The following is a 13,645-nucleotide window of genomic DNA, read 5'->3' on the forward strand; positions in this document are numbered from 1 at the left end:
GACAAATTATGTACCCTAATACAATTATGTATTCTTTTTTTTAAGTATAGGTAGAAATTTATTTATATGTTATATAATAAATTTAATTAAAGTTATAAAAAAAACAGAATAAGGCCCGCCTAAACGTCTATGTGTTGGACTCAAGCCTGCCCCAACTAGCACCTTTTAGAACCGTGAAATGAGCTACTGAACTTGGAATTTCATCCGAACTGAATCGACGGATAAAGTTCATTTTATTTCAGACGGATCGCCACACCAAGAAAAGAAACTGTAAAAAAGTCATACAATATATTTCATCCCCCTAAAGAAATAAAAGATAAAGGAGCTTGGATGGATGATTTCACTTGACCAGCACCATTTTTCCAGCATGGTTTTCGAGCTCATAGAATTGTGTTCCCAAGCCGAGATGAGTCATCAGTAGCCAAGTGAAAGTCAGAAGTTCTCCACCCCTACTTGGTTGCTGAGCATGTACAATTGGTCTACATTTGATGGAAGCAGAGAACAACAATTCCACCCACACTCCGCTCATTAGCTCCCACGAGTCTCCGTCCAACTTTTCAAGCTCTCCTACTAGGTAACATGCATCAAACAACACAGATTTGCTTTTACTTCCCTTCACAGCTGCTGATCTGTATTCGGCCTTCAGAGCAGTGATCTTGTCGCAGGCGTTTCGATGATCAGATATTGAGTGCTTCGAAAAGAACCTCTTTGTCTCTGCACGAGTGTCCTGAAAGACTATATGCCAATTTCCCAAGAACGGGGCCATCATCTTGTGCTGCATCACCAGAAGATAAAACATATAATCTGAAAGTATTTTGCAGATTTTTCGTTTTCCGTCATGATCGGCATCTTCCACAGGTTTTGCAAAGTAGAGTTTCGTTGCAATGTGCCACAGAAGAACACTTTCTGCATACTGATACTCCTTTACACTCCATTTGAGTTCCGTGTAATCTGAAGTCCACCAGAGAGCCCAGTCCCCTCTTTGTGAGCACGCCTCCATGTTGGTTCTTCTGTTGTTTGCTTCCAAAGATTTTATCCTCAGCTGCTTAAACACGAAGCCCTTGAGCTCATCCGTGAATTCCTCAGAGGAAGAAAAGACTGAAACTTTTATCTTTTCTAGGATTCCTCTAAAACCCAGAAAACCACCAATAGCGAACACCCATTCTGGACGCTCATCCAGGCAATTCCTTATCATATTATACTGGGACACCGATCCAGACCACCTTCGTCTTTTCAATATCCATGCAGGGATATAACATTGGCTCCAGATGTTTCTTAAGGCAATGATGGTCCAGTCAGAGAAAATGAGCTTCAACAACACAGATAGTGTGTCGAGGACTATGGCTCCGACAAGCAATGCATAAGTAAGAACAATGTCAAACTTACCGAACTCATGTTTCTTAAACTCATCTTTTTCAGCTGAAGCGAACAACATCAAGGCACCGATGGTTGAACAGAAGGTAATTAAACGGAGCAAGTAGCCAATTCTGTGTCGCGCCACAAATACCTTGGTATGGAGAACCTCATACATGAAACTGAGCTCATATTCTATCAGTTGAAAAGCACTGATGGGAGTTCTTTCGAGAAAAAAATATCGACTGCGCTCCCTATCATTGAAGCTCAGAAGGAACCCAACAATGAGTCCTTTGAAGCTTTCGAAGAAGTGATATGATTCCTGCAATAACTCCATGTCATCTAAAGATTCTTGAGAAACTCCATCAACATTGGGGTTTTCTTTATGATTAATCCCCTTCCCAATGTGCAATGGCCTTGTTGGCAGCGGCATCCCTACCTTTTCTGACCTCATTGTAGTAAATATCGCGACGGTCTCTTCATAGTCAGGACCGGGTTCTGGATTTGGCAGTGCAGTCTCTCCAAAATGGTCCAAGCTTGCAAGGTAAAGACAGCATGTTCTCTCCCCAAATTTGATAGTACCGGCAACAAACACTAGGATCGTCGGGATCCAAAGCTTGTTTTCGACAAGTGTCAAATAGAAACTATACGCAGCTGCCAGGACTTGTAGGATGAGTTGAAGCAAGTGCCTGAGCCAGAACTCATTGTCCTCCAGAGCAAAAGAAGTAATCGTATCAGGGCCACCAAGATGCACCAAAAGAAATGAAGCCCAGAATGCTAAAAGGTCTTCATTATTTCCAGAGTCGCAAGTCCCTGACTGGCTTTTGGAGATTACCCCGATGGAAACAGCAGCAACCCAGTCGGAGAGCAAGTACGCCGACCAGATCAACCCTAGGAGCAACATGCTTCTGCATTGTTGCCTGAACGGCGCGGAAAGCGTTAGGAAAACTTGAATAGCAAGGCTCAAGAGAATGCAGCCCCTCAGATTCCATACATCCCATATCTTCATCAGCTCTTTGGGTATGGGTAGCTGCATAGTTCTCACCATATTTCCTCCTGTAATTAATCTCCTCCAAGTGCATAAAACTTGAAGCTTAATTTGCAGTGCGTGATCAGAAAGAGAGCTTAATTTGCAGTGTGTGATAAGAAAGAAAGCTTTGTCGTCTTTCTTGAGTGCGCGACTTTTTCTCTCTCTAGATTGACTTGAAAGAGACATTGGGTCACAATCATATGATGGTGGAACCAATTCGGTGGAAATTTCATACTCGTTTTTGTTTTTGGTGATAGTAGGCTAATTATATATTAACACAAACTTTGAATATTCTATTCAACTTCCCAGTTTTTGAGGTGCAACCACTGCGAAGTTGGGTCCAGCAGCTTCATCATTGTGGATTAAGAGAAATTTTTCGTTGTGACTAGAACAGTGATGGTACATCACGTATTTTTATATAAGTGGTAAAAAATTTTATTTTTTAAGTTATTAACTTTTTAACACATATATCTCATCATTTCTACTGTGAAATGTGGTGTACCACTCTATTTGGAACACTGAAAAATCTCTTATGAATTCAGATCCTTCAACCATGCATTCATGTATCGTAGTCTTTTGTACAGTCTCATCTTTTACCAGGAAGCCCACGAGACGACTGATTCAGTCTTTGTTTGTACCATATCCATATGTGATGGAAACAAGCCATCGGCTGACCATAAAGTTTTCAACGTGTTGGGAACACAATTTAATATATCAAATGTTATAATATAAGTGATTGAAATTTAAAAATTTTCAGTGTATCAGAAACATAACCTAGTACACCAAGTGTCGCAATACGAGTGGTTGAATTTTTTTTCTTTCCAAATACCCAATCATTTGCATTATAACATTTAATATACTAGTAAAGGATTTCCAACACACTAAAAATCACTCTGGCTAACCTCATAACGAGTTAATGGGAGCTTTCTACTCCTTGGAGTAGAAGCCCCCTTGCTTTAGGACTGTGTCACCACCACAACAACAATCAACAACGTAATATGTTAAGTCTGATAGGATGTTGTGTATTATGCTAAATCAGCATGATTGTAGTGATGTGTTGGCATTGCTTACTAGAACAAACAAGATTTACTTAGAATTTTTGGTTGTTAGGAGGTTGTTAGGGAGTGAATTAGAGAGGAAGCTACCTAGTTACTATATAGGGAAATACTGTAAAGGGAAAGCTGTTATTGTAATTGTTGGCATTGTGACAAGAAATATATCCTTCACTGCTACATTGAGCAAGAAGCAGAGTGTGGGTTGTATCAAAGTCATCATGTGAAATCCCGCTCCTGGATTTCACTATTGTAAATTACGTATTACGTATTAGCGGGATTTTAAATTATTTCGAGAATTTATATGAGTTTTATTAAATTTAGATTTTAATTAAACTAATTACGATTTTTGAATTTTGGTCGGTAATCATTAAAAATTCGTAGACCTTATGAGAGCATATTAATTATAATTGGACATAGTTCGATCTTATGAGCGTATAGGTGAAAACCGTTCATGAATCGGAGTTGAAACAAAAAATTTAGAGGCTTTAAAAATAAAATGAAAAAAAAAAAAAGAAAAAGACTGGAAGCTGCCAGATGGCAGCGGGAGAGAGGGGAAAAGGAGAGATGCGGGAGAGGAAAGGGGGAGAGGGTGCCAATCAGAAAAGGAAGAAATGAGGGGAAAGGAGGGAACGGAGAAGGAGAGAACCGGCCAAGATCGTTCGCTCTGCAATGGTCTGCAGTATACGAAAGCAATTCCACCCATACTTCACTCATCAGATCCCATTTCTTATCTTTCTCCTTCGACAGCAGCATGTTTAACTTCTGTGTTTACCTCGAGGATTCTTTTGCAGGCATTTAACTGTTCCTCTCCTGGTCCCAGCTCCCTTCTGCTAAAGTTATCTAAAATTGGTGTTACTCAAGAATCTTTCATCCTACTTAGCCCTTCGTTAGATAAAAAATTTGTGTGGGACTTGATTTGTCACTAAATTGTATTGAGTGGTGAGTGCAATTACCGTCCACTCAAAACTTACCATTTATTAAACCAAATTAATAAAAGACTCCTTGTTATGTTCAAGTAAAAATATAAATATAAATTACTACATAATTAGTTAGTTAATTAAAACCGAATAACAAAAATAAAAGGCCTTATTTTTTCAAGCGCACCTCCTCACTTCTCCTTGCTGTTCCCAGCAACCCAATGCCATCATTAAATCAATCCATGCCCAGAAATATACCTGAATCATGTTCACTTCATCAAACCTAGAAAAGCCTTGTTATTTTCCTTCCACTTATCGAATTTGTTGTTTTAGGGTTTTATAGGGCTGTGCTGAGTGGCACTACAACTCACTCAAAACTTATCATTTGTATAAACACGTTTTTGGGGATTTGGGTTACGGAACAAAAGGGTGTTGGACTTGGGCAACGAGGACAAAACAGGCTTTTCAACACAAGCTTAAACAAACACACGTTATTTTCAGTAAGATTAGTATGTAGCACAGAGCACTGATGTAAATCCCACACACTCAACAAAACAGATGCAATCATTTAATTGAGTGATATTCTAAACTATTCTACTCAATCATTTAGCTAACTAGTCTTGTTAGATATTTTGGGCTAAGATGATAGGCTCAACACTTCTTTGAATACGAGTCACGGTGAGTTAGAATTCTCATTTATTTAATTATGGGGAGGATTCGTAGCACTACTTTTTTACACAATTTTTGACATGCATTTTTATAGAGCCAATTCTATAATGTATTTCAACTATCTGAATTGTCTATGTTTTAGAATGTCATTCATAGATTATTTTTGCAAAAAATTAGACAAATCCAAAACTGTTAAGACATTCATTTGCAATAAAGGAAATAGACAAATATGTTTTACAAAGAAACACTAAATTTAATTCAATGGTCAAGGTTTTGGGTTTCAGTATTTTTGGTAGACATGATTTTTAAGGTAAGATCTAAAAAATAGACGGTTATGGGATTATCATACTGTAGCTAGCAGGTGCAACAAACAACACATGGATACAACAATAAATTAAAACATAAATATTCTAGTTCTAGTTCTATTAATGATGATTGCTGTTCGATGCTTCTTCTTGCTTTGAGCCTCCCTTTACCCACACACCCTCATTGTCGCATGGCATGGAACTGAGTTTAGGACACTCGAATATCTCCAAGTAATTCAACTCTGGAAACAATTCTTGCAGTCTCGGCCAACTCATCTGCAATCTTTCCAAGAACTTCAAGCGTAAAACTTTGACGTTCCATTGGCATTGATTTCCGTGACACAAATCTGAGAGTCTTCCCCCTCTGATATGGAGCTTCTTTAGTTTGTCTAATTCCCATTGCATCAACCAATCAGGAATCTTGGAATAAGGGAAGTAATGGAGGTTAAGTTTCTCCAAAAGAACACGAAGCGATGGAGAGTCTGAAGCCTTTGATGGAGAAACTGGCGGCGTTGATGAAAATGATGATTTTCTTGATTTTAATTTTGAGAGGCTGGAAAGCTTGTTGGTTAGCCTCCTCCGGAGTGGTGGACGTTTTATGTGGTCATAAAGTCTTGACCATGATATGGATAAAGACCGGAGCTTTTTAAAATCTGCCAAAGAAATCAGGTCTCTTTCCACAGCGTCGGACATTTTGTTTATGTCAACATGGATACTCAACTTTCTTAGATGTTGCAAGCTTGACAAATCAGCTAGCTTACAGGGCTGGCGTCCACCTCCTGCAGGCCTTGGCTCATCGATCACGAACCCTTTAAGCACTTGGAGATTTGAGAGCAAAGCAAGTCCCTTCGGCATGTGGCTCATCAAGTAGCACTCGTACATATCTAAGTGTGTCAGGTTCTTGAGTGAGCCTATCCCTCGAGGAATTTTCTCCAAATCAAGACAGCCGTTGAGGTTCAGGATCCTCAGATTGCTGAGTTTGCAGACTGCAGCCGGAAGCTCAGTAATTCCAGAGACTCCTCGAAGACTCAAGTACCGGAGATGTCTCATATTCTTCAACCCTTTTAAGAAGTCACTGTCCTCTATCTGAATCAGATGTTCGGCAGAGCTCTGCCATCTTCCAAGCTGCAACACTCTGACGTTTTTCATCTTCGAGAACCAGTCTGGTCTGAACTCAAGATCAGGCTCATTGACATTGATCATACTTCGAACATTCTCCTGTTTTAAATGGAATGGCAATTCGAGTATAGAAGAACCTTCGTCGGTTTTGACCAGGCATGCCCTCCTAGAGCAAGTAAAGTCTTCGGTAGGATTTCCATCCGCATCGAAATTGAAGAACCCATCTCTCTTTGCAAGCACGATCACGGCATGACGAGTAGCAGGGTCCATTTTGCAGCTGTCAGCACTTGGTCTGCGCTTTTTGTACACCGGCTTGATGAGACCTTTTTCTGTAAATTCCTCGAAGATTCATTTGCCGTCTTCTCAGCAGTCTGGCCATTTTCTCCCAAAGTGTCTATAAACTCCTCACCAACCCACCAATGGGCTAAAACTTTCTTCTTTATGATCTCATTTTCAGGGAAAACTGAGAAGCAGAGGAAGCAGCGCCTGCCGCGTTTTATCTAGATCTTTATAGGCTGCTTCAGTTTCTTTGAAAGCTGAACTCTCTTCCGTAATGTTATGCGAGTTCACTTCTTGCGGTTCTGCCGAGGAATGACTAAGGTTGACTTCCGCAAGCGTCATGAAAGTCTGAAGCTCTCAGAATCCAAGTTCACTGAAGGTAATTGAAGAGACTCCTTTAAACTGGAGATAATTTTGACAACTTTGTCAAGCTTGTTGTGAAGAAAATTTGTTTTGGTGCTGTTTTCAAGTGTCTCCGTTCTTTCTTTGAAGGCATCATCTAAGCTTTGAAGAACTAATTCTCTGATAGCATCGTTGACAAGATCTTCCCATTGCTTCAGTCTGCTACACGCCTTTCCGATGTAAATGAGATCACTCTGGATTTTCTGAAGTGTTTGCAGATAACGAGAGGAGTCGTCTTCTTCACTGTTGGTGCTGCTGCTGCTTTTGTGTTTTTCATCATATTCAGTTAGAAACTGTTTATCTTTAGATATATGATAATGAAAATCCGGCATGATAACTTCATTGAAAATTTGGAATGGGGTGACCTGCCCGGATTTCACGTACGAAAGAAGGTCTAGAGACACATAAGGTGACTGGAATGAAGTGGTGAAAAGCTCTCGTGTGGACATGGCGGATGATAACGTATAATCAAGAAGGAACCAAAAACACGATCAGAGAAAGAACGAGTGGGACTTGTTCATCGAAAAAAGATGAGCTCAAAGAGTTTTGTAAGTGGTCACAATGCCCATCTGGTCTGTTGAACGTTCTTCACATCACACCGGTAGGGACCATTTTCCCGAATGATTATTAGTAAACTTTGGCATGCTGTATCAAAGACTTGTCAAAGACTTTGACCAGGTCTCCCTCCACGCGTTAGGTGTGAGTTTTCAAAGCCAATTAAAACCAAATTGATGAGTAATGCATGCAAAAAGGGAGTAGTTGTAAGGGAAAATTGACTTGCGGATCGTCAAAATATCAGAGACACCGGTCGCGATATTGTCCTCAACTTGGCAATTACTTCCTACACAATCTGTCAGATATGAGATTTTACCGTAAAAGGCTTCAAAGCTAGTTGAAGTGGAATTAGGATATTTAGACTCTTCTTTCTTTCTTTCTTTCTCTGGCCGATGTGGGATTTCAACTCGGATATGCTGTGAACTTGCAGCATATGATTACTTTTCTGTAGTTTTAATAAGAAATTGCAACAATTAGCATACACATTTCATGGAATTTTAATAAGAAATACCACTTGTAGTTTTAATCGGAGTGAAGAAGCAAATGATCTACTGAACTTGGAATTTCATCTGAACTGAATCAACGCAAAATGTTCATTTGATTTCAAACAGATCGCCATACCAATAAAATAAAATGTAATAAAGTCACACAACATATTTCATTACAAGCATCCCCCACCCAATTGCCTAAAGAAATAAAAGATAAAGAAGCTTGGATGGATGATTTCACTTGGTTGGCACCATTTTTTCAGCATGGTTTTCGAGCTCATAGAATTGTGTTCCCAAGCCGAGATGATACATCAGTAGCCAAGTGAAAGTCAGAAGTTCTCCACCCCTACTTGGTTGCTGAGCATGTACAATTGGTCTACATTTGATGGAAGCATAGGACAACAATTCCACCCACACTCGGCTCATTAGCTTCCACGGGTCTCGTTCCAACTTTTCAAGCTCTCCTAGCTCTCCTGCTAGGAAACATGCATCAAACAACACAGATTTGCTTTTACTTCCCTTCACAGCAGCTGATCTGAATTTGGCCTTCACATCAGTGATCTTGTTGCAGGCGTTTCGATAATCAGATATTGAGTGCTTGGAAAAGAATCTCTTTGCCTCTGCACAAGTGTCCTGAAAGACTATATGCCAATTCCCCAAGAATGGGGCCATCATCTTGTGCTGCATCACCAAAAGAAAAAACATATAATCCGAAAGTATTTTGCAGATTTTTCGCCTTTCGTCATCGTCAGCTTCTTCCAAGGTTTTTGCAAAGTAGAGTTCTGTTGCAATGTGCCACAGAAGAACACTTTCTGCATACTGATATTCCCCTACACTCCATTTGAATTTCACGTAGTCTGAAGTCAGCAGGAGAGCCCAGTCACCTCTTTGTGAGCATGCCTCCATGGCGGTTCTTCTGTTGTTTGCTTCCAAAGATTTTAACCTCAGCTGCTTGAACATGAAGCCCTTGAGCTCATCCGTGAATTTCTCAGAGGAAGAAAAGAGAGAAACTTTTATTTTGTCTAGGATTCCTCTAACACCCACATAACCACCAATAGTGAACACCCATTCTGGACGCTCATCCAGGCAATTCCTTATCATATTATACTGGGACACCGATCCAGACCACCTTCGTCTTTTCAATATCCATGAAGGGATATAACGTTGGCTCCAGATGTTTCTTAAGGCAATGATGGTCCAGTCAGAGAAAATGAGCTTCAACAACACAGATAGTATGTCGAGGACTATGGCTACGCCAAGCAATGCAAAAGTAAGAACAATGTCAAACTTACCATACTCATGTTTCTCAAACTCATCTTTTTCTACTAAAATGAACAAAATCAAGGCACCGATGGTTGAACAGAAGGTGAACAAGCGGAGCAAGTAGCCGATTTTGTGTAGCACCACAGCTACCTTGGTATGGAGAACCTCATACATGAAGCTGAGCTCGTACTCTATCAGTTGAAAAGCACTGATGGGTGTTCTTTTGAGAAAAAAATCTCGACTGCGCTCTCGATCTTTGGAGCTCAGAAGGAGCCCAATAATGAGTCCTTGAAGCTTTCGAAGAAGTGATATGATTCCCTGCAATAACTGCATGTCCTTTAAATATTCTTGAGTAACTCCGTCAACTGTAAATTTGGGGTTTTTCTTATGATTGATCGCTTTCACAGTGTGCAATGGCCTTGTTGGCGGCATCTCTACTTTGACTGACCTCATTGTAGAATATATGTCGACGGCCTCTTCATAGTCAGGACCAGGTTCTCGCTTTGGCAATGCAGTCTCTCCAAAATGGTCCAAGCTTGCAAGATACAGACAGCATGTTCTCTCCCCAAACTTGACAGTTCCAGCAACAAATACTAGGATCGTCGGGATCCAAAGCCTGTTTTCGACAAGTGTCAGATAGAAACAATAAGCAGCAGCCAGGACTTGTAGGATGAGTTGAATCAAGTGCCTGAGCCAGAACTCATTGTCCTCCAGAGCAAAAGAAGTAATGGTATCAGGGCCACCAAGATGCACCAAAAGAAACGAAGCCCACAATGCTAAAAGGTCTTCATTATTTCTAGAGCCACAAATCTCAGTCTGGCTTTTGGCGATGATCCCAATGGAAACAGCAGCAACCCAGTCGGAGAGCAAGTACGCCGACCAGATCAACCCTAGGAGCAACTTGCTTCTACATTGTTGCCTGAAAGGCGCAGAAAGCGTTAGGAAAACTTGAACAGCAAGGCTCAAGAGAATGCAGCCCCTCAGATTCCATACATCCCATATATTCATCAACTCTTTGGGTATAGGTAGCTGCATAGTTCTCACCATATTTCCTCCTGTAATTAATCTCCTCCAAGTGCACAAAACTTGAAGCAGTGTGTGATAAGAAAGAAAGCTTTGTCGTCTTTCTTGAGTGCGCGAAAGCTTTGTCGTCCTTCTCGAGGGCGCGACTTTCTCTCTCTAGATTGACTTTAAAGAAACTTTTGGTCACAATCAGATGATAGTGGAAACCAATTATATTTTAATACTAACTTGGAATATTCTATTCAACTTCCGACCTTTTGAGCTGCACCTACTGCGAAGCTGGGTTCAGCTTCAGGAGATTGTGGATTCAGATCCTTCAACCATGCATGCATGTACTCTAGTCTTTTCAACAATCTCATCTTTTACCAGGAAGCACGTGAGACGACTGACTCAAAGCATGATTTGGGACCACATTAGAGGCCGCCCCTTATTCAGTCTTTGTTGGTACCATGTGATCGAAACAAGCCACTAGCTAACGAGAAAGCTTTCAACGTGCAGGAAACACAATTCTGTATACTAAATGTTATAATAAAAGTAGTTGAAATTTGAAGTTTTTGGTGTGCCAGGAAGTGGTTGAAATATTTTTTGTTCTTTCCAAATACCCAACCATTTGTATTATGACACTTAATATACTAGAAAAGTATTTCCAGGCACACTAAAAAAATCTCTCCTGGCTAACCCCATAACAAGTTAATGGGAGCTTTCTACTCCTCGGAGTAGAAGCCCCCTTGCTTCAAGACATGTGTCAACACCACTGACATCGATCAACAACGTAAGATGTTAAGTCTGATAGGATTTGTGTATTATGCCAAATCAGCATGATTGTAGTGATGTGTTGGCATTGGTTGTTAGGAGGTTGTTAAGGAGTGACATAGAGAGGAAGCTACCTAGTTACTATATAGGAAAATATTAAAAGGAAAGCTGTTGCTATAATTGTTGGTATTGTAATAAGAAATACATCTATTGATTTTCAAAGGTTGAATTGTATTTCACTCATATGATTACGCCACAACCGGCGGCTTAGGGAAGCTAAATAACAACTCCTTGAATTAAGGGAGTTGACAACTTAGATTAGGAAGTTCACAGCAAACTAATCACAAGGGAACTGGACTCTTAACCACCTAGGGAACAATCAATACCCATGAGAAACATAGGAGATTAGTTGGCCAATCCCTTTATTATCCAGTTAATACTGAAACCTTCCCAAATATTCAAGGAACCCTAATAACCATGCAGGAAACCCTAATATCCATTAGGCAACTTCCAATACTCCCCCTCAAGCTGGATATAGAAGGTTGATGGATCCAAGCTTGGACAGAAGCCGTTGAAACTGATGAGAAGCTAAGGGCTTTGTGAAAATGTCGGCCAATTAGTCGGAGCTTTTTGTGCAGTGTGTCTGAATTACTTGCGATTGCACCTGTTCACGAACGTAATGGCAGTCAACCTCAATGTGTTTCGTTCGCTCGTGAAACACGGGATTGGATGTTATATGCATGGCGGCCTAGTTGTCACAGAATAAGGACATAGGAAGGGTTGCAGGAAACCATAAATCACACAGAAGACCCTTGAGCCAGATCAACTCACACACTGTTGAAGCCATTGCACGATACTCAGCTTCGGTACTGGATCTGGCGATGACAGTTTGCTTCTTACTTTTCCAGGTGACCAAGTTTCCACCAACAAAGGTGCAGTAACCACTTGTGGACTTGCGATCGATGGCATTTCCTGCCCAATCTACATCGCAGTACCCCATGATGTGAGTGTGGTCGTTCTTCGTCATGAGAATACCACGACCAACAAACCTTTTTAAGTAACATAAGATCCTTTTTACAAGGTTCAAATGCTCGATGGTGGGATAATGCATGAATTGAGGCAATACTCACTGAATATGAAATGTCTGGTCTGGTGATCGTTAGGTAGATCAACTTACCAACAAGCCTCAGATAGGAGCTGATATCCGAGAGTGGAGTTCCTCCCAAGTTAAGTTTGAGCTTGCTATCGAGATAAGTAAGGGCAGGCTTAGCATCACTCATATTCGCATCATTGAGGAGATCCATGACGTATTTCCTTTGATTAAGAAATAAACCCTTATGAGAAGATGCCATTTCGATCCCAAGAAAATACTTTAACACCTTAAGGTCTTTAATCGCAAATCTTTGTTGAAGTGATTGTTTGAGTTTGGAGATCTCTGCAGCATTATCACCTGTAATTATTAAGTCATCCATATATATCAACACAACTAATTTCCCACCAGCTCCAGTGCGAACGAATAATGATGAATCGACACCACTCCTTTTGAAACCAACACTATGAAGAACTAAACTTACTTTAGCATACCAAGCACAAGGCGATTGCTTTAGTCCATAAATAGACTTATGTAACTTACACACCAAATCAGGGTCCTGGCTTTGAGGATGTCCAGGGGGCAATCGCATGTAGACTTCTTCTTCAAGATCACCATGTAGAAAGGCGTTCTTCACGTCTATTTGGTACATGGACCAACCCTTATTGACAGCAATAGACAATAAAACCCTAACTGAGTTCATTTTTGCAACAGGAGCAAATGTTTCTTTGTAGTCCACCTCAAATGTTTGAGTGAATCCGCGAGCCACTAGCCTGGCTTTATGTCTCTCAATTGAACCATCGGAATTAAACTTGATCTTATAGATTCATTTGCAACCCACTGGCTTTTTTCCTTTTGGAAGTTTGGTGATGCTCCAGGTGTTGTGTTGGTCTAGAGCTTTGAGTTCATCTCGCATTGCTTCTTGCCACACAACATGGTTATTAGCCTCATGGAAGTTTTGAGGCTCACTGTGATTGGAGATGGTGTTAAGGAAGGCAGCATGTGATGGAGTCACCTTTTGATACGACACGTAATTTGATATTGGATGCCTCGGTTTATATGTGTCAAAATCTTGAAACCTTGTGGAAGGCTGCCTATCACGCTGAGGATTGCGTCGAGGTTCTGGGAGAGTTGGCTCACTCTCATTCAAATTTTCAGCCACACTTTGAAGGTTTTCTTGTTTACCGCTGCCATCATCATGCATGGAACCATCAGGATGAGAGCCTTCATGGTTATCTTCATTGAGATAAGCATCATTGTTAGTATGACTGGGCTCTCGTTATTGTGGACCCTCAGGTTCGATTCTTGGTAATGGGAACAATTCCAAGATGTCATCCTCTTGAT

General features: G+C 40.6%; 3 protein-coding genes across 3 annotated transcripts; all 3 read right to left on the minus strand.

Annotated features, from left to right (window-relative positions):
• Positions 1-171: 171 nt before the first annotated feature.
• On the minus strand, positions 172-2,649 carry LOC125480488. The gene has a single exon (XM_048591417.1). The coding sequence runs from the start codon at positions 2,567-2,569 to the stop codon at positions 341-343; it is 2,229 nt and encodes a 742-aa protein (XP_048447374.1). The 5' UTR covers positions 2,570-2,649; the 3' UTR covers positions 172-340.
• Positions 2,650-5,449: 2,800 nt separating this feature from the next.
• On the minus strand, positions 5,450-6,718 carry LOC125480455 (putative disease resistance protein RGA1). The gene has a single exon (XM_048591339.1). The coding sequence runs from the start codon at positions 6,716-6,718 to the stop codon at positions 5,450-5,452; it is 1,269 nt and encodes a 422-aa protein (XP_048447296.1).
• A 1,691-nt stretch (positions 6,719-8,409) lies between these two features.
• LOC125480456 lies at positions 8,410-10,482 on the minus strand. The gene has a single exon (XM_048591340.1). The coding sequence runs from the start codon at positions 10,480-10,482 to the stop codon at positions 8,410-8,412; it is 2,073 nt and encodes a 690-aa protein (XP_048447297.1).
• Between the last annotated feature and the right edge of the window lie 3,163 nt (positions 10,483-13,645).

This window comes from the organism of the source record quoted next, unplaced genomic scaffold (genome assembly GCF_019419815.1).
Source record: "Pyrus x bretschneideri cultivar Hongxiangsu unplaced genomic scaffold, Pyrus_bretschneideri_v1 Contig33, whole genome shotgun sequence".
Lineage (NCBI taxonomy): Eukaryota > Viridiplantae > Streptophyta > Magnoliopsida > Rosales > Rosaceae > Pyrus > Pyrus x bretschneideri.